The sequence below is a fragment of the Aphelocoma coerulescens genome, chromosome 20, assembly GCF_041296385.1.
Source record: "Aphelocoma coerulescens isolate FSJ_1873_10779 chromosome 20, UR_Acoe_1.0, whole genome shotgun sequence".
NCBI classification, from domain to species: Eukaryota; Metazoa; Chordata; class Aves; order Passeriformes; family Corvidae; genus Aphelocoma; species Aphelocoma coerulescens.
In genome coordinates, this window is record NC_091033.1 from 7,557,381 (window position 1) to 7,582,478 (window position 25,098).

Below are 25,098 nucleotides of genomic sequence, written 5' to 3' on the forward strand. Positions count from 1 at the left end.
TCCTTCAGAAACACCTTCTAAGTCACTCTTAAATTAGAGGACTTGATATTAGAAATGATGCTATCCATAGGTCCCTTTCAATTAAACATGTTTAAGCCAGGAAAATGAAGTGATGATGCAAGAGACACGCTTTCCAGGCATTTCACATCATGTGACTCAAACACCACACTCCTGCCAGTGGAATTTTTGTCTCCAGATGACACATCTGAAGCAAGACCCTTAAATAAAAACACTCACACACTCTTATGCACACAGACTAGAGGAAAGTCACTTGCTCCAGGCCTTTACTGCAGCCTTGGAAATGCACATTTCTTCCAAAAAGCTGAAAAATGAGTACAATTACACCTTTATCAAGCCTTCACAGAATATAACTGTATGCTGCAAACACAGCAGAAAACTCAAATCTCACCTTCTCTATTATTATAGTAGAATCCTATGGATTCTTTCAGATATGAGCCTCTTTCTTGGTTCAGTGAAATGATGGAAATGTTGCTTACAGCACCATTATTCTGCACAGGGTTAACAAGCTCTAGTTAGAGCAGCAAGTTTTCTTCAACTGAAACTCCTCTGGAATATCATACTCAGAAAGGACACTTTCCAAACAGCTGTTTTCATAGGGGAATCTGCATTTTTTTGTTTGTTTGTTTTTGTTTGTTGTTGTGGGGATTTTTTAATTTATCGGGGAGAGAGAAAGCTTGAAGCTTTTGTAATCTGAGCCTCAGTGCCCCATCTTCAACATTGGGCAACCTATCATGATACAATAGAGCAACCCATAGCACTGCCTCGAGATATGCCACTCCTCTGCTTGTAATCTTTTCCCAACAGAGTGTGAAATAACACCCAGCTTCAAGCTACCAGACTGTAAATTAATTGAGATACAAGATATGTGAGAAGATAACAAGCAAGTTCCACAGTAAAGATACCAACCTTCACTGTCAGGCAGTGTTTCCAGAATCAGCCTTGCACTTCCTAATGAGAGTTTTAATACTTCTTTCTGTAAATCTGTAAAACACTATGGGAACTAGATATCACCACAGAAAAAGAGCAGGAACATGAGGAACAGAACAGTCTCTTCAGACTTTAACAAAGCCTTATCTACACACAAAAGATTTTGATTTTTTGTTTAACTCAAAGATGAACTCTCTGAATTTCATATTTTTGAATGTTTTTTCTCTTTCTGAAAGAAACTGACAGAAAAAGTAGTTTAGTTGTTCGTCTAACTCCCTGGCTTTTTTTTCATTTTTTAATAACAGTGGATTTTTCTTTTTTCCTATAGCACATAATGGCAGCTATATATAAATATAATAAAATTAGTACATTAGACACAAAGAAAAGGTGTGCAAGTCTGAAGGAAAATGGTTTTGATTAACATGTCTTGTGTCTTTCTAGCCCTAAAAATAGGAAAAGTCAACTGGCAATCCAAGCTAAATAAAGCTGCACATCACACCTCTGATTACAGCAGCACAGAAGTAATCTTGAGGAGAGGGCAGCCCTTCAACATCTCTCTGAACCTCAAAACAACAGTGCAATCTTGGGACAACTTCACCTTTATTGCAAGCACAGGTAATCACCCCATGGCACTCATCTCATATCCAGGTTCTTCCAGCTCCAAAATACTTGTGCCTTACAGGTCTACATGGCCCATTCTTGAAACATTAAGCTTTGTCCTGTTTCACTCAGGATTCATTGTCCTTTTAGGCTTAGGAGTCTCCATTTTAAGGTTTGAGCTATACCTTAAGGCAAGAGACAGGGTAATAATTAAAAGAAAGGCAGCAGCCACCCTCATTCCAAAACTAAGGCTGTATCTCTGCTCCTAAGGACATCCCTGCAATACTTCACATTATCTTCATTCTGGTCCCTGAATATAATTCACCTCTACCTCTCATAAACCACCATCCCCAGCTCATCCATTCTCTCTGGCAGGACCATCTCCATCCCAGCAGACCAAGGCCATATTTACCCTTTCTGAGGAGGGTGCCAGTGGCTGGAGTGCAACCCAAGAGCCCAGTGAACCTCGCTGCCTGAACTTCACCATCCTCAGCCCAGCCGACGCTGTCATTGGGCGATACAAACTCAAACTCCAGGTCCTGGCTGGGAACAAGGTCTCTTCCAAAGTCCTGGGCCAGTTTGTGCTACTCTTCAATCCCTGGTGTCCAGGTATGCTCTGATATATCACATCCTTCAAATAACTCATTGTCTCAGCCTGGGTGTCACAGTGAAGTCTGTACTTGACAGTCACAGCTACGGAAAGCTGGTTTGTTGCTCAACATCAAGGATCAAGTTTTTGTCCCTTCTTCAGTGCTGCAAGGCATCAAAGACCCAGACTCTTGCTTGTAGGATAAGAAATCAAAGGCAGTAAATAGTCCAAATATTCATCCTAGAATTTTTTTCCTCTGGTTCTTGCATTCAGTTGTAAAACAAGTAACGTGCACCAGGGAGACACATACTGAGCTTAGTGAGGGGACAGGAACACAGTCAGTTCCCCTGAAAGGAATTTCATGCCTATTTTACTCACTCTCTGGATGATTACAGATGTGTAGCAGGGAGTCCTAAGCCTGAATGCATGGGCAGTCTCACCTGTTCCCCAGAACTGCCCTCTGTTTGAGATTTTCAGTTACAGCAAAACAATTTCCTTCCAGCCATCATGTCTCATTCTGCTTGTAGATGATGATGTCTACATGGCTGATGAAAAGGAGCGGCAGGAGTATGTTCTGAACGACAGTGGAATCATATTTCAGGGACTGGAGAAAGATATCCAACAAGAAGCTTGGAACTATGGACAGGTAAACAGCACCACCTCTTCCAGAACTTTCAGAATCAGAGCAGTGGGTAAATAGGCTCTTGAGGGGAAAACCCCATTATCTCATAGTGTAAGAGCTCAATATTCCTTGCTCACTTCAGATTTTCTTGCAGATATGTATCTTACTTATCAATATATTACAGACAGCAGCATCAAGATCATTTTCCCTGTCTGGCATGTGCTAATACAGAAATTAAACAAACAAAGCATAATTTTAGTTTTCTGTTGCCTGTTACACAAACTGGTAAAACTGCACTTGTTTTTTTGACCCTTGTAGAAAGCAAAGAAAGCCACTGGGTATTGCAAAGCCAATACATGTAAATATTTAAGCAATCTGTTCAGTAATGGGGCAGAAGACACTAAAAGGATACCCCAAATGTACTCAACTGAAACAACTCATGTTAGAATTTTTGAAAACCAGGTTGGCCCTCCAAGTGTAACTGCTGCAAACAGTCACACAGCCATCCTGCAACTCCCCAGGCCAGCCACAACCATTCCTGGCCACTTCCTGCCCCCCAACTGCACCAGCATTTGCAGACAGCATTTCTATTGGTTCTCCTGATCCTGTGGCTGCTTTTACACTAATACATGAAACAAGGCCAGAGTTCCTTTCTGTTGCAGAGGTCAAGGGCCATCCTCACCTGGCCACATCCATCCAGCCAAGCACTGGGGCATTCTCTGGGCCCAAGCAGCATCTTGGTGACACTAATCCACAATAATTATTTCTGTGGGTTTCTTTCAGTTCAGATCACCTGATATGAGGTGGAGGCAGCCCACGAGAATAAAGCTTTCATAACAGACAGGTACCTGAAGGGGCACGGCAGGATGTGGGAGGGTGTGACCCCTGCCAAGCCCGACCTGCACTGGTCTTGTCTGTGCCACCAGGCCATGTAATGCCCTCGTGAATGCCAGTGGCCACGGCCCCACACTGTGCTCACAGACATCTTTAAAATACTAAGGACAGTTGGCAGCCTAATGGTTATGTTTTCTTCTTGGCCCAATTTTCTTTAACAGTACAGAAAATACCTCTATTCGCAGCATGTTCCATCATGCTAGGGGAAAGAAAATAGGTGGAGAGCTTATCTTTGGGTTTACTTATGAAATTAGCCTCTGATACCTTGCTTGTTTTGATTCCAGTTTGAAGAGGACATCCTTGACATCTCTCTGGCTATACTGGATCGGAGCCTGAACCACCGCGAGGACCCAGCTGTGGATGTCTCCAACCGGAACAGCCCTGTCTATGTCAGCAGGGTTATCAGTGCCATGGTAAAGTGATCCAGCACTTACAGATGGAAATGCACCTACCAGCAAAACCCCAACTCACACTCACGCCTGAGTATGAATTCCTCAATGTTTTATAGGTGTGGCCAAGCAAAAAATAGCTACAAAATAGGTAAAATGGATATTTATTCTTCTTCCCAAGAGTTTGCTCATGATTGAAGGAATGTTTCCAAGAACTTCTGAGGGACATTGAAACTCAGATGTATTTTCCTAACAGATTTTCAGTCCATTAGATCTTTTCACTAATTTGGAAAGCCTTTGTCTATTCTGAAATCACTTGCTAAGTTTTTCAAACACCAAAAGAAGCACGAAATATTTTGGAAAACCAGTGCTGTTTCGGCTGCATTTAATGTCTGAATTTAGCATTCTTCACTTAAGGGATATTTGTTCAGTGAGGCTTTTATGCATTTCCTGCAACAAATAGTTACAGCTTCTCAGCACACACCCATCCTCACAAACACATAAAGGCACAACTAAGCACCTGAAAAGTTTGCCATTTTATAAATAATACATGCCTCACAACATTCCTTAGCTGAGATTCCTCCTTTATAGCTGTGATACCTTCCAGACTTTTAGACAGCACTCAATTTAGGCATTCTCAGATTCAACATAAACAACTCTTCTCAGATGTACAAAATTACTGTAAGTACAAATACTTAAGAAAAAAAAATTTTAAAAGAACTTACTGCTTTCTGTATCACCACACACGACACTTAAAACAGGGCTCTACAATGGATGTGCACAAATATATGCAACCAAATCTAACAAGTTTGGGCAAGCTATAAGTATTATCTGCACATTTTCAGAGAAAAGATGGGTTTCTCAAGGCTTCCATATAAATCACTTGAGAATGTGAAGCAGCACTGAATGCACAGTCCAACAATGTAATAACATACAAGGAATGAGATCAATAGATGAAACAGAGAAAATGTAAACAGGTGTCAGTCAGTACATTTGGGACCACTTGTACTGGAAACAAGGCAGTTTTGAATCATCAGATTCTACAGTCTGCTCTGGGTTTGATCCAGTTGTGGCCCTTGAGCAGGCAAAATTCTAAGATTCAAATACTCTGTCCCACCACCCAGTCAATGAGAACAGTCGTACCCACAGGGTCACTTCGAACTATTTCCCTCTCTCTTTTCCTGTAAATGCTTAATTCTCTCATGAGAAGGACTCTTCCAGGTTAACAGCAATGATGAAAAAGGAGTAGTGGAAGGGAAGTGGAGTGGGAAGTACCGCTCAGGAACAAACCCCCTGCGATGGAGCGGGAGCGTGACCATCCTTCGGAAGTGGTACCGGGCCAGGTACAGACCAGTCCGCTACGGCCAGTGCTGGGTCTTTGCAGGAGTCACGTGCACAGGTACACAGGGAGGGATGGAAATGACACCACAGAGGCAGCTCACCACCAGTTCTACAGTCTGAACTTTGTGACAATACTGTTGAAGCTGTTTCAGCTTTGACAGGGAGAGTGAAGAACCTCTGCTCTCCATGTATGAAGGGTTAACCTCTCTCTTCAGTTTACAGGTTGTAATAATGCACACCAGCTTTGTGAGTAATCAAACAAAAACCAAAGGGGTTTCCAAGGCTGGGCTGGTGAAAAGAGCAAGGTCTCCTGTTTCAAAGCTAGGATACAAAGAAAACCAGCACTCTTTTAAGTCCATCTCCTCACAGTGCCAGTTTTCTACTACTGTGTCTCACCTGCTGGTGACACAAGAGCAAGTCACTGTTCTGAGGACCCATAAAGGGAGCTGCAAGCCAGGAAAAACATTTCATCCTAGCAGTGTCCAGTCAGAGCTGCTCTGAGACACAAGAGTCTCTCTGAGGAAAATAAACAGGAAAATTGAGAGGTCTATCTCAGCAAGAGGAAAAAGTAGCAAGTAACAGAGGAACAAACAGAGAGAAAATGGGAGAAAGAACAGGATGAAAAATCAAAGATTAAAATAAATATGTGAATCTAACTCTTATTAAAAAGCACATGACAGCTAAGAATGTCATGTGAGTGGAAGTAATTTCTAAGGAATTTTGCACAATGACTGTGACATCCCATATCTGGAGGGAAATTTCTAAGGGCTTGTTTCACCACTGAAAACATACATTCGACTGTTTGACCAAGAAAAACACTTTCTAAATGACTGTAAAATAGGTTTACAGAACTTTTATGGTATTCTATATTGCAGTACTGAGATGCTTGGGAATACCTACTCGTGTTATTACAAACTTCAACTCTGCCCACGACAAGAATCTAAATCTGAGTGTTGATAAGTACATTGACATGTCTGGAAACACTCTGCACTTGAGTGAAGACAGTGTGTGGTAAATATACAATTTTTTAAATATTTCTTCCATTATATTCCCCACTAATTAAAATATCTAGAATCATGTTCCTGAAAAACCACCCCACCTCATGCTCCCAGTGATACAAAACTCCACACCAGACCTTTGGCTTTTTGTTCTGGAATGTCCAGGATTGAATTATTGACTCTGAAATGAAGTATTTTCCTTCTAACATTTCTTTTTCATAACATCCCAACATTTCTCAGAGGTATAACACAAAAAGCTGGAAAAAAGGGGAAAGAGGTATTCATGTAAGGAGTACACCAGCTGCTCTCTCCAGAGGAGTTATAATTCACAGTTAGGATTATTTCTTGCATTGTATGAATCAGATATTCAGCATTCTACCTCCTTTACAGGAATTTCCATGTCTGGAATGAAAGCTGGTTTGTTAGAAGAGATCTCGGCTCTTTTTATGATGGATGGCAGGTTCTGGATGCAACACCCCAGGAAAAAAGCAAAGGTAACACTGCTGTAAATATAAAAAACCTGTAGATATTGTTACTCCTAAAGATTGCCAGGGAAATTTCAGGATAATTCTATATATTCCCTGTAGATGTAGCATTAATTTGGGTGCACAAGAAAAGCAATACCCACATCAATCTCCGGTAGGGAGCTTTTCTGTCAGCCTCTGGATTGCTGACCAGCATAGCAATTCTTCCTTTTTGAATTTCAATTCTCTGCCTCCACAAAAGCCAGCACATCTTAAGTTCACTGATCTCACCCTTGCTTGTCTTAGGTCCTAACATCACATAGTCCCATTCCCCACCACCAGGTTTTTAACAAATTTAGTTCCCTGGTTCTTCTCAATGCACACACAGCACTGTTGATTCCCATCTCAAATCTGACTGCACTTCTGACTCGGCTCACATCCCTCACATCCTCTCCTCTCCTTTCACCTGACAGCTTTGCATGCAGCCTTGCAGCCTTTGGAGGGTGAGAACATTGCTCACAGCACACATCATCAGAAGCTTTAGCTCTCCCTCACAACCTCCTCTGCAGCCCCACCTTTTGATAGAAAGTGCATGTGGAATCTCTGGACATGCTGTTACCGTCTTACACAGACATGAAAACAGTGCACTTGACCCAAATGTCTTTGGAGTGGCTGCCTCTCCCTCCTGCTCTCAGCATGAGGATTTATGTTGTTTTACTTCTCCCAAATGTGTCTTTGCAGTGAGTGCCTCTCCCTCCTGCTGTCAGCATGAGGATTTATGTTGTTCAACTTCTCCCTGTCTCATACAGGCATCTATCAGTGTGGTCCTGCCTCCACCAGAGCCATTAAAGAAGGGGATGTGAACCTGGATTACGACAGCCCATTTGTGTTTGCAGCAGTGAATGCTGACTGCGTTACTTGGATTCGCTATAGCAAGAAAAGAAAAGAGAGAATTTATTCTAATACCAGGAAGATTGGAAAATTTATCAGCACCAAAGCAGTGGGCACCAACTCCCGTGTGGATGTCACTGCTAATTACAAATATCCAGAAGGTAAATTCTTTATTAAAATAGTTTTGCCACTGATGATCAGGTGTGAAAAGAATGTAGGTCTTTGTTGGACTGAGCACTGACTCAATTTCTTTACTTCTTCTAGAGCCAAGTAATTGTGAATTTTCTTAGAGCTCCTTATCTGCTGATACTGATTCAATTGAAACAACAGCCATTCTGGAGAGCTGTTTGGGGAGAATTTCTGCAAAAGGGTTTTTTCACCCTTCTCAGTTTCAGGAGATGGCAACTGCCCCAGCTGACACAGAACTGAGCTCTCCCAAGAATTACCTTTCTACTGCTCACAGCTTCTCAGAGGTGCCCATGAACAGCCACCTGGAGCTGATGGGCTGGTTTTACTTTCCAGCCTTCATGGCCACATACATTTATTTGCTTTTGTGCAAAAATTCACATTAAGGTTAGACCTTACTTTCTCCTCTTGAGTATCTTTGCACTTCTTGCTTCCCTAAATTGCTGAGATCAACCATGGCTCCACTGCACTATATCCAGTACATGCATGACATCTCTGACCATGGTATCTTTCCAAGCAGGATCCTTGAAAGAAAGACAGGTATACAAGAAAGCACTGAAGCTGCTTGGTGTGAGAAGACCTGGAAAAAGAACCAAAATTCCAAGATCCAGAAGAGGATTTTCAAGGGCACAGCCTGCACAAACCCCCAGTATCTCAGGGAAACTGCTCCTTGATGCATCTCCTGCAATTGGCCAAGACATCCTCCTTACCTTGACACTCAGAAACTTGATCTCAGATTTTAAGACCATAAAGGTTAAACTTAAGGCTTCAGCCATTCTCTACACCAGAAAACCCAAGGCAGAAATTTTGCAGTTGCATAGGTCTATTAAACTTGGATCTGAAGAAGGTAATTTTAATTTTATTACAACTTTTATTACTGAATGAGACATAGTTTTGGGTTGTGCTCAGATCACATGGAAATAAAGAATGGCTCAAGAAGTGTATGACCTGCAAACAGCTGGAGGTCAAGGCTATTCAGGGGAAAAGAAACACACATATTTGCCCTGTCTTAGGCATTTGCTTTTGAGCACTGGCAAAAAGGAGACTGAGCAGGGTGACTTTTTGTCTGACCCAGCACAGCCATTATTGGTGCTACATTATGATCTATTTTGCTAAGAGAGAACAACTAAGAGACATACTCTGGAGATTAGTGAGCTGCCAGCTGTCCATAAGCAAAGCACAAAGACTAAAGGGGGAAAGACAAGCCTATGACTTTCACAGAAGCACAACAGCAACCACCAGCTGCAGGAAGAGCTGTGCCACCTGCAGAGAGTGGTCTCTGCCCTGCTTTTACAGGGACAGTGCTGAAAAATGAGACGTAGCACAGATGAATAGAACTACCCTCTCAAGCAAATACGTAATGTGTTAGAACTCATTCCACAGCTCCAGTGGAAGAACCCTTTTCTCAGTATGCTGAGTTCCACTGCCTTCCTCACTGGCACAGAGACTCTGATTGTGCAAGGCACAGGCTGAACAGCTGCATCTGCAAGGGCATTTAAACCAACCCAACCTTCTCACTTCTGCCCTCTTTGCAAGAAAGGAGCAGTAAATGCCCAGTTTCAGACAAATGAGAAAAACACCAGCAGGGATTGTCACATATATCCATCCTCAGATCTGTCCAGGTACCAAACTGTACCTCATCATTTAGTGTTTTATGTAAATACCATAAGCATCATTCCTGTCTATTGGTGTCAACACACACAAATGTGCAGCCCCAGGGTGATAGGAGTATTGCTCCTTAAAACACAGGTATCTTACAGATAGCTGGTACTCAGAAAAAAAGAAGAGAGGGAAATTTTGTTTTCATTTCCATTCCAGTGAAAGAGATTTCTTTCAAGATCCCCTATTCCCAGTACAAAAACTCTCTGATGGATGACAGGAAGATCCTAGTGACTGCTGTGTGCCAAATGAAACAGGGAGCCTCGCTTCTAGTTGAGAAGGATATTGTACTGCAGGATCCTTTCCTCACCATAAAGGTAAAAGCTAGTCCCCTCTGTGACCCTTGAGAGATGTGCTGAGAAGAAGCAACTAGAATCCCTACTCTGTCTATTCCTCATGGGAAGGAGCATGGGAAGTGAAATCATGTCTGAGGGTGATTGGATCTTGTTGCTGTAGTAATAGGCCAACAAAATGGACAACAACAAATGAAATGAAATGAAATGAACTACACTAAAGAAAAGCAAATCTTTCCATGGCATAGCTGTGCTGGGTTATTCTTGCCAGTGCTTGTTAACGTGGCACTGATAAAGTTCTCAGTGTTACAACAGCTACAAGGTAAGTTTACCTAAGGAGGGACAGGCAGAATAATACAGACAGATAAAGACATCTCATCCATATTTAGACCTCCCCTTTTGTTAGAAAAGTCTGATCAATATCTTCCAGTTTATTTAGGAAGACTGTTTTTACCAAAGACATCTTCACTGACCAGCTGATAATGCCTGAGGCTGTAAGTCTCTCTATTACCAATATTCAAAGAAAGTTCTTTAACTGTATCAGGATAAGTGTCACTTTTCACCTTCTGCAACACTTCCCAAGTGATTAATTAGAACTGAAGGCTTTTTTTTTTAACTTTTGACTGACTTTTGACAAATGTTTACAATGAATAAAAAGCAGTTCTTAGTCTAGAGGAAAGATCCTGCACTCTGTTTGTCCAGGGACAGTCCTGGCTTTGCATGGCCCATCACATCCACATAAACGAGCTGAACTGGTTTTGGACAGCACATTTAAATGCTGTATTGCACATGGGATCAAATGCTATCTGCTTATCTTACTGTAAATAACATAGAGGGAATATGGTAATGTGCAGAGTCTTTCAGGGCCTCCAGACTAGATTAGCTGTCCTGAACCAGTCTGTCAGTAGCATACAAGAAAAGCAAGGTCACACAGAGGAGTAAAAAGTGTGAATTTATGCAGGTCTGGCAATTTCTGAATACCAAGTTCTAGTGGGACTTTGTAAAAAGCCTCTGTGCTGTGTTATGCAAAAAACAGAGTCAGTTTATGTAGGGCAGGCACCTGGGTTATATTACTCCAATTCGGTGATTAAGTTTTAAGAAGCATTTATGTTTCTGTTGATTGAAACTTCTCTATAAACATGGAGACAGTAATAGAGAAATGTAATTGGGCTGATGGATCTCTCGATTACGTTAACGAATATCACATTATTTACAAAGATGTACCAGATATACCAGTTCCACATTATCTCAGCCAAAATAAGGTAATGAATATGTTTATTTACTAATTTGCATGCTTTTCCCTGAGACACCACAATTCACCTCTGTCTCACAACCTCCCATGCTCTCCAGTCCTAAACCTTTCATTTAGCCTAGTTAAAGCTAATTGTAGTTAGCCATATATGCCAAGTTAATATTTGTATTCTCATTCTGTTCTCACTCGGATGAGCATCACATACGGTGTTATACCTGAAACCACAAACTGACCTAGTTAAGAAAGGGACTAAATGGTAGATTCTACAGCAGTTTGCTGATTCTTAGCCACACTGGATGTCTCATTCAAGGCTGAACTCTGTTGCCCAAAAATACGTACGTGAACTAATTCCTGGCTCCTCCCTGTCCAGGTGATCCTAAAAGGGTAAGTGGTTTGCAACGGGAATGAAAGGAGAAAAGCATTAGGAAGACATGAGACTAATGGTGTGGCTGAGCAGAATGTTTTCTCTCTGTAGGTCCTTGGTCCAGCTGTGGTACACAGGCCTGTCAATGTGGAGGTCACATTTACCAACCCTCTGTCTGATGTGGTGACAGACTGTGTGCTGAGAGCTGAAGGCAGTGGCCTGCTCAAAGAGCAACTCCGAATCCAGTACGTAAATGCTTCTGGCTGGTAACTCATCCACTCTGGTGGGAAATCTGGAGTACCACTGGATTTTTCTAAAAAGATTCTGTCAACCTCATGACTTTCATTTGCACCAACCTTGGACCAAATGCCACAATGTCAGTACTCTCCACACAGAAGATGGAGTTTTTTACACCTCTTTTGCCAAGATCTGAGTTACAGAATGCTCAGGGAGTGATGGCATACAGTCTTAAATTTGGGTACTCAGAGACGAATATATTGCAAGAATTTTTCAGCTGCTTTAACTTACAAATGCATTCTCTCTTTTAGTGTGGAAAGAATGGCCCCTATGGAGACCTCAACAGTGCAATTTGAAATCATTCCCTACAGGAGTGGCACCAGGCAGCTTCAGGTGGACTTGGTTTGCACCCACTTTTCAGACATTAAGGGATTTGTGATGCTTGATGTGGCTCCTGCTCAGTGATATAACCTGTACAACAGTTCAGTTTTGCCTGTTTATGAGGCTGGAGCAGTGTTCATGCATTATTATGACTGCAAGCACAGAAATGCAGATTACTCAGCCAAAATAAAGTGATGTAATATGAACGGAAACTAATAAAAAGGTACTACACTCTGCACTGTAAAGACAGTGTCACCTTTCTCATTCCCTAGCCTGTTTTATGGGCCTTCACACATACAATTACTAGTGGAAATCATTATATAATTTAACTTGAAGGAGAGGATCAAGTGTGATGGTTTTCAGCATTAGAGCCTGTAGCAATAATAGCAGCTGGATTTCCAAGGAACATAATTTAAAATCACTGGTTTTATAATGTAATTTAATTATCACAGAATAATAAAATAGTTTGAGTTGGAAGGAATCTTAGAGCTCATCTTGTTTCAGCTCCCTGCCGTGGGCAGGGGCACCTTCCACTATCCCAGGTTCCTCCAAGCCCCGTCCAACCTGACCTTGGACACTGCCAGGGTTGGGGCAGCCACAGCTTCTCTGGGCACCCTGTGCCAGGGACTCACCACCCTCTCAGGGAAGAATTTCTTCCTAATATCCAATCTAAACCTACCCTCCCTTCAGCTTAAGGCCAGTGCCCCTTGTCCAATCTCCCTATACCCTTGCGAAAAGTCCTTCTCCAGCCTCCTTGTAAGTCCCTTTTAAGCACAGGAAGGGGCTATAAGGTGTCCCTGAAACCTTCTCTTCTCCAGGCTTATATCCACTAAATATGTTTTATTCAGTAATAGACAAAGTACTATCCAAGTAGCTGGCATAATTAAATTCTAGAATTAAATGTATCAGTTAATCTTATAGCTAGAAGGAAATACAGCAATAAGATACGGCAGTGTTACAACAGAACTCTCTTCTGATGACTGGAAAAATGAGAAGCTACAAAAAGTACAAAAGCAGAAAAAGAAGGGCATCAGAAAGACATTTGAAAATTCACAATTAACAGTCACTCATCCTCATACCACAAAGCTGCTTAAAGTAGATCATCATTCATGAGGGAGGCATTGTGCCACCCATATCTAAATCCCTAATTGTCCATTCACTCCTTGCAAAGTTAACAAGCCAATATAGCAAAGATCTGAATGCTCCTAAGAGACAATTTGACTTTTTCCTCCTGACACTCAGTACTGTCCAGCAATGCAGGACCAACTTCCCCCAGAAAGAATGTCCCATGCATACAAACTGACCCTATGACACAGATTAAACTGAGGACTCATTTAAATATTTCTTTGATTTAAAGCCAACAAAATCTTCAAAACATGTAAAGTCCTATTTTATTACATCAATTACAGTATTTTGCCACCCACACATATACTTACAGTGGATGTAGAAGCTTGGTAAAACTAGTCAGCCCAGAGAGACTGGAATGAAGGTTGAAAAGGACACACACACATACACACAGGAATTCAGATTTCTCCAGGCAAAGGAGAGGGGAACAGGTAGCTTTGTACCTATCAATTAAGTCTTGCAGGATCTTGGAGAGTCAGGGTATACACTCCTTCACTAGCCTCAGAAAAGGCCTTGAGGTAGTGATGGTATTTCAGAAAATCTCATTAAATCTTGCAAGAATGCAGACTGGCATTACATTTGACACACAGTAAGCCAAAACATTCAAATTCCTTCAGTATTCCTTCTCAAATACAATCCAGGCAATTGTTTAAGACAGTGTTTGTCACACAAGCTTGGAATGACCTCATCCTAATTAACTACCTGTAAAGGAAGCCTGCAGTTCAAAGGGGAACCAGCGCTGTAGAGCCTATGCCAAGTTCCAAGCTTTGCAACACTCGTCGGGTTTTCACAGTGTCAGCATTTTCATCTGCCCTCAGCAACCACACCCAGCTCAGTTTGAGTGTGAAAATGCAGATCTGGCCAGTGCCATGCAGGAGAAACACATTCTTCCTGCATGAGAAGTGAGACAACTGTCCAATTACACTAATGAATGTTACAGAGAAAAACATGTAAGTGCCCGAGGAAGGATTTAAATTGCTTTTGTCAAACCTACAATCTTTACACAGCCCTTGGTCAGAAGTCAATGGGAGTTGGTGGAGTAAAATATGGCTAATTGTCAGTATTTTTCTTTATAAATATGCAGTTTAAATGTGAGCATGCCCAAGAGGCTGACCCAGCCAGCCCTCATTCCAGTCTGATCACTCCAAAAAAAATCCAGTGAGCACTCTCTGATATGACATATTCATACCATGAATTGGTCTTGAAAGACCCTGAAATCAGCCTCCAGGGTGGTGAATTTTTCGTCCCCATCAATCAAGCTTCTTGAGTCAGATTAAAAAAAAAAAGCAACCAGAAATAGCCAAAGTTGGTCATTTCAAATCACTTTGTTCTGCCACCAAAGCCTCACTGCTTTACCTCTTGGTCTGTCACTCTCCTGTACTGAATGTGGAAGGCACTGCTTGCTATAAAAGACAAAACCCCATGCACAGCATAAGCATTTCTTATTGCTCTAAAGCAACAAGAAATTCCCCTCAAAAGGAAAATTCTTATCTAATTCATGGATATTCCACGCCAGAGCTGGAAATGTAGACACAATACAAGGGAAACTTGGGTGTATATAATTTTTGATCACTACACTCAGAAAGAGACCCAATTATTAAAGATGCTCACAAAACAGTTTAAGCTTCTATTTTGAAAGGTAATAAAGTTTTTAGGGATTTATGTTTGGACCTGTAACAACAAGTACCCCTACACACTTTGAAGATAATAAAATAATATCCAGGCAGGATGGACACTTCCAAGGATCTTATGGATGGATTACTTTTCCTTAAGATTTCTAGGAGCATGTCAGGGATGCAGTGGATACAGAAGTGACAAAAACAACTAAGTTTAACTAAGGCAAGTGCTGGATTCTGCACCTGGAACAGGGCAGCCCTGGATGTAGGCACAGCCTGGGGACAGGGGCCCCATTCTCACCAGATGGAATGCCAGTACCAGCACTTGAGTATTACATGCAGAAGTCTCTTTTGTGTGTTAACCTTCTCCATGGGCTTTTTTAGCCCATTTCAGTGTCATGAAAGACACAAAGGGACAGTAAGTAGGTCTCTGTTCACAGTTGAAGTGCATCCTATGCAGGAAATCTTACTTGCAGTTGCCAATTTGACCAAGAGATGGTACTGTGTGTATACACAGTCATTACAAGGCAGTGCTGATGGCATAAATACCTCCTTGTATCTAAATCACTCTGATTAAGAGGTTCAAAACTCAGACATATACTGCAAAGCTGCATTTAAGAACACTGATCATGCAAGGAAAGTCAGAAGTTTGAGCACAATCAGTTTACAATCTGCATAGGTTGAAAGAGCACAAATCAGCAATCACATACTGTGTTTGGCTTGTTATGTAAGAAACAAGTTCAAGACATATACAAAAATAACATATAATTAACACCGAAAAATGTATGCTGACAGTAAACACAGAATTTTTTGGAAGATTTCCTCGATGTTCTTATTCTTAGTGTCCCCAGTTTCTGCAAATCTGGTGACCTCCAGGCTTCCTAATAAAAGTCAGAGCAGTCAAAGCTCACGAAAGGCAGCACTGTGCCCTTGCCTCAAAGAAGGGAACGATATCCTGGGGTGCCTTAGGTAAAGAACTGCCAGCAGGTCAAGGGAGGTGATTCCTGCCTTTATGCAGCACTGGTGAGGCCACACTGCTGTGCCCAGAGCTGGGCTCAGCACTACAAGAGATGAGCAGTAGCTTTTGGTGACCCTGCTTGAGCAGGAGCTTGGACAAGATGACCTCTGAGGTACCTTCCAACCTCAACCACTCTGAAATTATTCTGTGAAAGCAAATCTATGCAATTAAGGCTATGCTGTAAAAACCTGAAACTCGAGAGAGTTTGTATTTAGCTTAAATGATGCATATAAGCAAACAATTGTGAAGTTTAATATGGAAATACTAAAAAAACACCAAACTCACAGGACTATAATTATGTAATCAACTTCTCAAATTATTCTTGAGTCTGTGGGAGATCATAGGTTTCTGCAAAACTATTGATGACTCACTCCACAGTGAAAGCTGTTCATTTCTGATATCTTATTTCCTGACTTTTGACCAATTATCATCAATCCAGTGACGCTCTTTTTATATTACAGCAACTTTAAGAATGTATTTAGTCCAAGTCTCCAGCACAACATTTTTAAATAATCTGCATTAGGCTACACAAATCTAGTTGTTTCTTTCAACACATTTTCTTATTTTGAAGTGGTTTCACTTTTCTGAATTAGGCATAAGAGCAATGGATGTACTATTTTTTTTAACTCCTTGAAGGGTTTAGGATCTAAGCAGCTTGGGGTCAATGTTGGAGAGCAGCTCTCCAACACTTACATTTTAAGTGCATTCTGTGCATTGTTTAGAGCCATATTATAATATTATAATATATATAATATATATATTATATAATATATATATAAAATATATTATATAATATATTATATAATATATATTATATAATATATTATATAATATATATAATATATATAATATAATATATATATATATAATATATTATAATATTATAATATAATATTAAGATTTACATTTCCTGCTCTGGGGTCCCCAGTGCACAGCTTCTTGAAGGAATTGTCACTGGCTGTCTCTAAATGCTTCACATCCCGCTGTGTAATTTCACCTCGTCTTGTAGCGTGTCTTCAGTGTGGTCTGAGAGATAAAAGGGTCCTCAACATCTGCACACCAGATAAGCTGGAGAGGTGGCAACACCATGTCCCACCCTGTACAAAGAAATCAAGCAAACAACTTTGCAAGAGTACAGTTCTTAGGACAGCTGGAGGAAGGAGCCACTGCCCAGCAGAGCAAGCAGAAGCTGAAGACTTTCATGGTACCCAGAACCAGCCATGGGCCAAGGTAAGCAAAAATCACTTTTGTTAGTTCCGAGCATTTGCCAGCTGTGTGTCAGGAAGAAACACCTGTTCTTGCTCCAAGACAGTGCTCATGAGGCCTGTGAAAAGCTGAGCTGACAGGGCAGGAGCCAAGTGCTCTAAAGGTTTAAGGAGCTCAGCTGGCACAGCACACTGCACAAAAAGGCACAGCAATCAAAAGCTGGTATGGATGTCTGAGAGGAGTGTGAGAAGTAGCGAGAAGCAGCTAAGGCAGACAGGTGAGATTTGGAAGCAAAGGTAAGTGAATCCTCAGCATAGGGAATGGGGGGGCAGGAGGAATTAAGCCAGACTACACAACTGAAACAGAGAGATGACCAAGTGTTTGAGCCCCTGGAGCAGGGCACCAGTGCACCAGTGCACCAAATGATGTCAGGGGTAAGCAAAGGTAGCTCAACACCAGCAGAACAAAGCTCAGAGTGAAGGCCCCTACCATTACTGGATAGAAAGTCTCAAAGACAAGGGGAGAATGTCTGAGTGGAGAAACACTTGACCAGCTATTTCTGTGTCCCAAAATGTGGCTCAGAGCCCGACTGCAGACAGCTCACAGCCCCAAACTCATTCTGTATCTTCTCACACTACAGGTCTAAGCAAGAAAAAATGTGATTTCATGATCCCAGAGAACAACAAAAACCACCACACAGAAGAAATCAGCACTGAAAGGCTCATAGTGAGGCGGGGACAGCCATTCACCATCACTGTGAGCTTCTCAGCTCCAATACACAACTATCTGCAGCAGATGAAGAGGACCTTCCTCATCGTACAGACAGGTAATGCCATTACCAAACCTACCAGAGCTCTGCTCCTCCCCCCACCTGAAGAACAGAGCTGGGGGCAAAAGCCATCTCCAGAGCTGGGCAGGGGTGCCCAAATTTAATGTGAGGCCAGTGAACTGTTTATCTAAGGCAAAGTAAAGTCTCATGCTGCTGCAGGGTCACAACCAGATCCCTTCCAGAAGAGACACTGCAGCACAATAACCAATACAGGTTCACTATTCCATGATTTTCAAGAGTACTCACAGGATCTCTCCTGGGTTAGGAATGTTCAAACTTAGCTGGCCTGCTACAGATTTTTCTGTTACAAAGTGTTTTCTAGTGAGACCCCTGAGAAGGGCAGCAGCTTTCAGCCCCAGCTTATTTTACCATATTGTGAGCACTTGGCTGTGACTTTTGTTGCAGGACACTAAATTCCAGGAACAGCAGGTCTGCACCATTCTAGCCATTCCTGCTTTCTACAAATCTGTGGAAAGCACATCTCACTTTCAAACATGGAAGCCTGAGTGCAATACTGACCTTAGGAAGGTTTAGTAGGCATTAAGCTGCTAAAGGGTCAAGACCCTCTCACAAGGACAGCTATGGCTCCAGAGATAGACAAGATCCCTGCAGTCTGCACATGTGAGAAATAAACACAATGTTTGGAATAAACACAACCAAATTTCTTTGGCTGCAGGATCACATCGTTACAAAGCAGATGAAATCCAGACTGAATTTCCCATCTCCAGCCTGGGAGACCAGAAGCAGTGGAGTGCAGCAGTGGAGGAACAGGACCCGAATTTCTGGACCCTGTGTGTGAACACACCTGCCAATGCCCCCATTGGCCAGTACACTCTGCTTTTACGTGCCTCCAAATCCTCCCATTTCCTGGGCAACTTCACCCTTCTCTTTAATCCCTGGTGCCGAGGTAGGTGGTCAGAAAAAGAAAGGCAGGCTGGGATCAGTCACTTCTCAAAAAAAACTTCGGAGCTCTGGCACTGCCTCCATGGAGGGAGGCTGGGGCTGACTCACCCAGTGCTCCCTGCCACTCCTGCCCTGCTCCTCACAGCACCTCAGGAGAGGCAGGGGCTCATAAAGCTCAAAGTTTCCAGCCTCAGCACTTCTGTCCCTTCCCTGGAGTACTCCACTGCCAGAGCCCTGTCCTTCTGCTAAGGGAAAAATGTTTGATGAAGTGTTTCCTATAACAGAGGTTTTTAGTATTAGAGAAGTTACCAGCCAGGAGAGTAGAAGAGCCAGCTAGTGCAACAGCCTGGATCTGGAGGACCTTTTTTGAAAAAGGAAACAGAGATGACAATGAAATTCTTCTTTCTTATCTGTGGTATTTTTTGGGGCAGAATGCCAGGGACTGCCAAAATGCAGTGGAATCTGCTGATGTAAGAGAGATGCAAGTGCATCTGAGACCAGGAATGCTTTCTTCCTGATGCTTTTTTTTCCACTATTCTAGATGATGAGGTGTTCTTGGCTAATGAGGCACAGCGGCAGGAGTACATTTTAAACCAAGATGGCATCATCTACCAGGGGACTGAAAATACAGTCCTAGCCCAACCCTGGGACTTCAGTCAGGTAAGCAAGAGGTCCAATATGTCTGTGCTCTCTTCAGCCACCAGCAGAGGAAGGGTGCATTCATCTTGTGTGTACAGGATGCTCTGATGAAAGAGTTCTATCCATCTCCATGTTCTCTGCACCCACTACCTTTGTCTAAGACTGTGCAGCAGAACAGGGACCTGTGTTTGAAGTCCCATAACCCACTACATGTAATTTTAGCTTCCTTCTCAGACTGTCCTCTATAAAGAAATTCATTGATCTGTATCTGAGCTTTGTGTGCCTTCCTTTCATCAACAGGTATAAAAGCATTTAACAGAGCTCAATAGTACTGTCTCTATATAATAGGTAAAGTGAGAACAAGTAGATATTTCTGTTTGTCCAAGGCCATCTGACACAGCCAATGATTAGAATGGGATTCTATTCAACTTCAGTGCCAGCAGATCATAAAAGTACCTCTGTGCCAACCTAGAGAGTGCTCCAGAAAAGCATCAGTTTCCCTCAGTCATGGGACACAGTATCATGCTGATGCACTTCCCAGCTTCAATAAAGCTGGAGGTCTGTCCTCAGCTCCCCCTCCTAATCTCTCCTTCACAGCCCACTTACCTAAAACTATCGGCAGAAAGGGAGAAAAATTCTGCACAGTCACAAACCCTTGTAGGGACTCAAGGGAACAGAAGTTCATGGAGAATTTCGTGAAACTATGTGTTCTTGTTTCAGTTTGAGGAGGATATGGTTGACATCTGCTTCATACTGCTGGCTCTAGGGGAACACTTTCAAAGAGAAAAGGATCCTGCCCAGCGCAAGAACCCTGTCCATGTCTGCCGAGCAGTTGCTGCCATGGTAAGGCAGAGAGCAGCCCTGACCCAAGCAGGGGGCACCTTCTCAACCCCAGGCCAGGCCAAACCACTGACCAAAGAGGAAGCCTGTTCCAAACAACACCTCCTGCCCATCTCCAGCCTGTCCTGACACTCCCTCAGCACATAAGTAGTGCTGCAGGAGGTTCTTAGCAGTGAAAGTGCACTTACTGAATATATCCCAGAGGAGACTGCTGCACCTGTTCTGCTCAGCCATGACCTTCATTCTTTGCACAAAAAAAGTCCTCTTGGTTTCCTCTGCTTTGGGAGTAGCTTCCACAAACAGGATCGGGTGGACCTACCAAAGAGAGGGAATTCCTGAATACATCTTTCTCTCCTTCTCTGCAGCTGAACTGCAATGAGTTTAGATGCCTGACAGAATGCGAGCCTGGGCAACACTCTAATGGGATACCCCCTTCCACATGGCTGGGAAGCAGCCCCATCCTCCGGCAGTGGATTGCATCAAAATTCCAGCCTGTCTGCTATGGGCAGTGCTGGGTGTTTGCTGCAGTCCTGTGTTCAGGTACAGTGCCGCTTCAAAGACTTTTGTGTTGAGCAAAAGAGGACCTCTAGCATATGCCCAAATTCCTGGATTAACACAGATCCCAGTAGCATAACCTTTAATGTTTAGGTGAGAGGCAAATCCTTAGTTTCCTCCTCAACACTCAGCATCACTGCCTTTGAGATAAGAGTATCAGTACCTCCATTCACTGAATGCATCTATGAGATCCTATTTCCTGAGGGAGCAATGCCTCTTGCAAAGTCCAAACAGCAGGCCTGGTGCCATTCCTAACAGGCCTAGCACCAGAAGAGGCTCTACATCTATCAGCCAAGGCACCCTTAAGGCAGGATGCACAACTGATTCACAGCTCTTTTTTCTGCACAGTTCTGAGGTGCTTGGGAATTCCTACCAGGGTGGTCACTGGCTTTACGTGGGCTCACAACACCAAGAGCAGCCTGAGTGTGGATGAGTATTATGATGAAGATGGGACACTGCTTACACAGGACAATACTGCTCATGTCTGGTAAGAAGAATACATGGCAGGGCCCAAGCAAGAATTTGAGACAATACTTGGATGTGGGAAATGAAACACGGGGGACAGGAAAGAGGTAAAACAGCTAAAGGGAGGTGATAGGAGACAGCTCAGCAGAGATCCTGTCTATAAGGCCTGTTCTTGATAAACTGCTGCAACTCAAACTCAAGAGTGCCCTCTTTCTAGGGCCCACAAAGGAAGAATGATAGCCCAGTCCAGCTGGAGAAACTCCACTTGTTTCTCCACACAGACCTCTGCTCTTCTCAGCATGCACTGAGCTCTTTCAAAGGAGCATTAACTGGCTGTGGTTTGGCAAAAGCTTTACTGTACCTCAGGGCTCAGTCCCTTGGTATAAGCTCATGCTGTTGTCTCTTGCAGGACCTTCCATGTTTGGAATGAATGCTGGATGGCTCGGACAGACTTGCTACCAGAGTACAGTGGGTGGCAGGCACTGGATGCCACCTGCCAGGAAAAAAGCAAAGGTAAGGTATCAGAGATGGGCTTGAGCAAGAGCAGGGGAAAGTGAAGCAGGGGGCAAATAAAGTAGTTCAATACTCCTCCTTTTCCCATCTTCCAATGGACAGGAAAGGACAGGAACTCACTCATCCTGTTGACTTTTGGCACAAAATCTTTATTTATCTGTTTGGTTTGTGCAGCTTGTATAGCTCTAAGAGCTCTATCACTGCTTCCTAATGTCCTCCTAAACTAGATACTTCACCAGTATGGGTCTAATCTAGGGACTGGTTTAGTAGGGAAAGCATCTGAATCGTAACTGGGCCACATTTTCTCTTCAGGTCCATCCTTCTGTGGGCCAGCCCCTGTTCATGCCATCAAGGAAGGGGACACACAAGTTGATTATGATGTCTGCTACTTCTTTGCTGCCATCAATGCCAAGTGTCAGATCTGGATACACAAAGCAGATGACACCCTCAAGCCAGCTTTTGGTGGCACAAAATACACCGGTAACAACATCAGCACCAAGAGTGTTGGCAGTGAACGCTGTGAGGACATCACACACAACTACAAGTACCCTGAAGGTATGGGGCAGGCACAGGGCTGAGCACATTCCTTGCCACTGTTACAAGTGAGGAGTAAAAGACTAGAGCAGAGCCAAACCACAGCACCGGGGTCATCCACTTGTCACTGCTTCCCCTTCTTCAGTGGCACAAGAACACATAATTCTCCTGCCTAAAAAGCCAAAGCAGAGGTCATCAGCCAAACTTCATCCTGCTTAATGGCATTAAGGTCTCCTGAAGGCCAGGTGTTTCTCCACCAGGCACTTTCATGTCTGGAAAACCTTTTCTGATTTCTGTTATTTCTGCACTGTGTACATCTGCCTCCCATTACCTCTGTAATATAGATAGATATATTTCAGACTCCAGCTTTCTGAAAACGACCCTTGTGCTCTCAGATACTGCCTAAACCTCTCCCTCAACAAGTAGCTCCCCTTTTCAGAATCTGAGTGCTGCTTCCCTGGCCCAACCCTACCACCCCATCTTAACCTGTGGCTTGTTGGCTCCATGGCTGCAGGAGACAACTGCAACTTCTCTGCACACAGGAACATGGAATTGTGCCTTAGCTACATCAACAAAAAGCAGCTGCCTCCTCTACTCTGAGAGATGTTACCACCAAGGTGTTTTAAAAACTATGACAACTATTCCCAAGTAGAATCTGTCAGGTACATCCAATGCATATCCTGTCAGCTGAAGCTGTCAAACCGATCCAGCCAGAAGCACAAATGGATCTCTATGCTCTTAGAAACAGTTATCTCCAGTACTACCAGGAGAAATCATGCCATTCTCCTGCTGCTTCTCACTAGTAAACAGGAAAGAATACTAAAGTATGTGCTTCCTTTATTTTTGTGACAGGTTCTCTCCAGGAAAAAAAAGTACTTGACAAAGCCTACAGAAATATGAAGGAACTTGACACAACCACCAGCAGCACCACCACACAGTTTATCTCCATTCCTACTGCTCTTGAAGAGCCAGTTAACCTTTTCATCCACCTCCAGTCGAATAGTTCTTTGCAACTGGGACAAGACATTACACTTTCCATTGAAGTGTTTAACCACAGTGGTGGTGAAAAGGCTGCTCACCTGGTAGTTGGGATCCAGGCTCTGCATTATAATGGTGTGCCCATTGCCCAGCTTTGGAAGGAAGAGTTTCATTTTAACCTCCAAAGTAATTCAGGTAAGGACTCTGCTGGGTGCATGGCTAGAAAAGTCCTCTAGTGCTCTCATTTCAGAAAAAGGCTCTTAGACATTGGTTTACAAAAGGTTGGCTGAATAGTTGGTTCTAGGTGATTTCCCAGAGAGATTGTGGAGTCTCCCTAATTGGAGATATTCCAGAACTGACTGGTCACAATCCTGTGCCATGTGCCCTGGGATGACCCTGCTTGGGCAGGGAGGTTGGACCAGATGGTCCACTATTCTCCGTCCCAACCTCACCCATTCTGTGAAATAAAACACTTTGGCAATATCACCTTAGAGATTTTCAATCTGCAAATCCACTTGGGGTCGCTTAAGCATTTAAATGCTGCAGCTTTTAGTATAATTTTGGGCACTAAACACTCCTAGGTGTCATGCAGGAAAAGACCAGACTGCACTCATCATCTGTTGTTTCACCACTCTATTCCAGTCAACAACCTGCAGGTCTCTGTGCCTTACACATGGTTTGGAAAAGAGCTGGGAGAGAACCATCTGCTCAGGCTGACTGCTGTGCTGAGAGATGAGGACTCCTTCTACATGTACCTGGCACAGGAAGACATCAGCATTTGTGATTCCCCTCTCACCATTGAAGTAAGATTGGGCTGTCATTCTGCCACTGCAGTAGGGAGAAAACAGCTTTCATAGTCATAAGCAGCAAAACAATTCTGCTGGGTTCAGGGGCTCTCTGAGAAACCAGAGCAGAAGAAATTAAGCTGGACTTTGTCTCTTCGGGCAAATGGTAGCTCAGGCACCGAAAAATTATACATCTCCTTTTAATCATAGAAGAGTATCTTTTCTTCTCAGTTTCAGCTCATTTCCTTCTTTCAACAGTTCCCAGAAAACATGGTACAGTATGAGCCAAGCACAGCAAAGATCAGCCTCCAGAACCCCCTCATGGAACCCCTGGAGCAGTGTGTGATAGCAGTCACAGGGCGGGGGCTCATTTACAGACAAAGGAATTACAAGTAAGTGCAAACTGACTGATCCAAGAACTTTTTTTTTTCCTTTTTTTTGGCACCACATTCCTGTCTAGCAAATGCATATCCTAGACCCAGGAAACTAAAAGCAAAAGAGATGTGATTCCTGTATAATCCCTTCTCTCCTTTCAGGTTGGGCTCTGTGCAAGCTAAAAGCACTCAAGAGCTGCAGATCCCATTCACCCCCACCCGAGCAGGGCCCAGAAGACTCACTGCATGTCTTACCTGCCTCCAGCTCCAGAACCTGAAGAGCTACAGAACTACCAACATTGCTGCTGCCTGAAGCCCAACTCTGAACAGGTCCTGCAGTTCTGCTTACAAAAGAGTGGTCATGATCTGTGCCCTGATCTTAGACAAGCATAGATGTTAACAGTTTAATAAAAGTTATATTTAAAACCATGTCTGATTTTGATTATTTGCACAAACTCAGCTCTCTCCCATCTGCCACTATGTCCACTCTCCAGTTTTAGAAGTTGAACCTCACTGTGACAAAGATGGACTGAATGGTCCAGCAGATGTTGCATTTCTCACCACATTTGTGCTGAGCCCACCAGGGCTTAGTCTTTTGCCCTACCTGTGA

The 25,098-nt window shown here is 43.1% G+C and overlaps 2 protein-coding genes across 2 annotated transcripts; both read left to right on the forward strand.

Moving 5' to 3' along the window:
- The first annotated feature begins 1,370 nt into the window (after positions 1-1,370).
- Positions 1,371-12,192, forward strand: LOC138121217 (protein-glutamine gamma-glutamyltransferase 6-like). The gene is made up of 12 exons (XM_069034483.1): positions 1,371-1,563; positions 1,924-2,157; positions 2,665-2,783; positions 3,938-4,066; positions 5,264-5,441; positions 6,259-6,394; positions 6,772-6,875; positions 7,655-7,897; positions 8,443-8,769; positions 9,741-9,898; positions 11,602-11,735; positions 12,039-12,192. The coding sequence occupies exons 1-12, from the start codon at positions 1,371-1,373 to the stop codon at positions 12,190-12,192; spliced, it is 2,109 nt and encodes a 702-aa protein (XP_068890584.1).
- A 4,649-nt stretch (positions 12,193-16,841) lies between these two features.
- EPB42 (erythrocyte membrane protein band 4.2) lies at positions 16,842-24,914 on the forward strand. The gene is made up of 13 exons (XM_069034480.1): positions 16,842-17,097; positions 17,714-17,899; positions 18,579-18,809; positions 19,347-19,465; positions 20,165-20,287; positions 20,650-20,824; positions 21,188-21,326; positions 21,714-21,817; positions 22,130-22,372; positions 23,204-23,524; positions 23,972-24,132; positions 24,373-24,506; positions 24,651-24,914. Exons 1-13 carry the CDS (start codon positions 17,088-17,090, stop codon positions 24,799-24,801), a joined length of 2,097 nt encoding a protein of 698 aa, XP_068890581.1. The 5' UTR covers positions 16,842-17,087; the 3' UTR covers positions 24,802-24,914.
- The last annotated feature ends 184 nt before the right edge of the window (positions 24,915-25,098 follow it).

What these genes read in the sequence shown, in the direction of transcription:
- LOC138121217 (XM_069034483.1), top strand. Translation starts at nt 1,371, where the DNA reads ATGTCTTGTGTCTTTCTAGCCCTAAAAATAGGAAAAGTCAACTGGCAA. An exon ending in ACCCCAGGAAAAAAGCAAAG is followed by an intron (nt 6,876 to 7,654) that starts GTAACACTGCTG and finishes TGTCTCATACAG; the next exon opens with GCATCTATCAGTGTGGTCCT. An exon ending in TAAACTTGGATCTGAAGAAG is followed by an intron (nt 8,770 to 9,740) that starts GTAATTTTAATT and finishes TTTCCATTCCAG; the next exon opens with TGAAAGAGATTTCTTTCAAG.
- EPB42 (XM_069034480.1), top strand. An exon ending in CAACTACAAGTACCCTGAAG is followed by an intron (nt 22,373 to 23,203) that starts GTATGGGGCAGG and finishes TTTTTGTGACAG; the next exon opens with GTTCTCTCCAGGAAAAAAAA. An exon ending in ATTCCCCTCTCACCATTGAA is followed by an intron (nt 24,133 to 24,372) that starts GTAAGATTGGGC and finishes TTCTTTCAACAG; the next exon opens with TTCCCAGAAAACATGGTACA.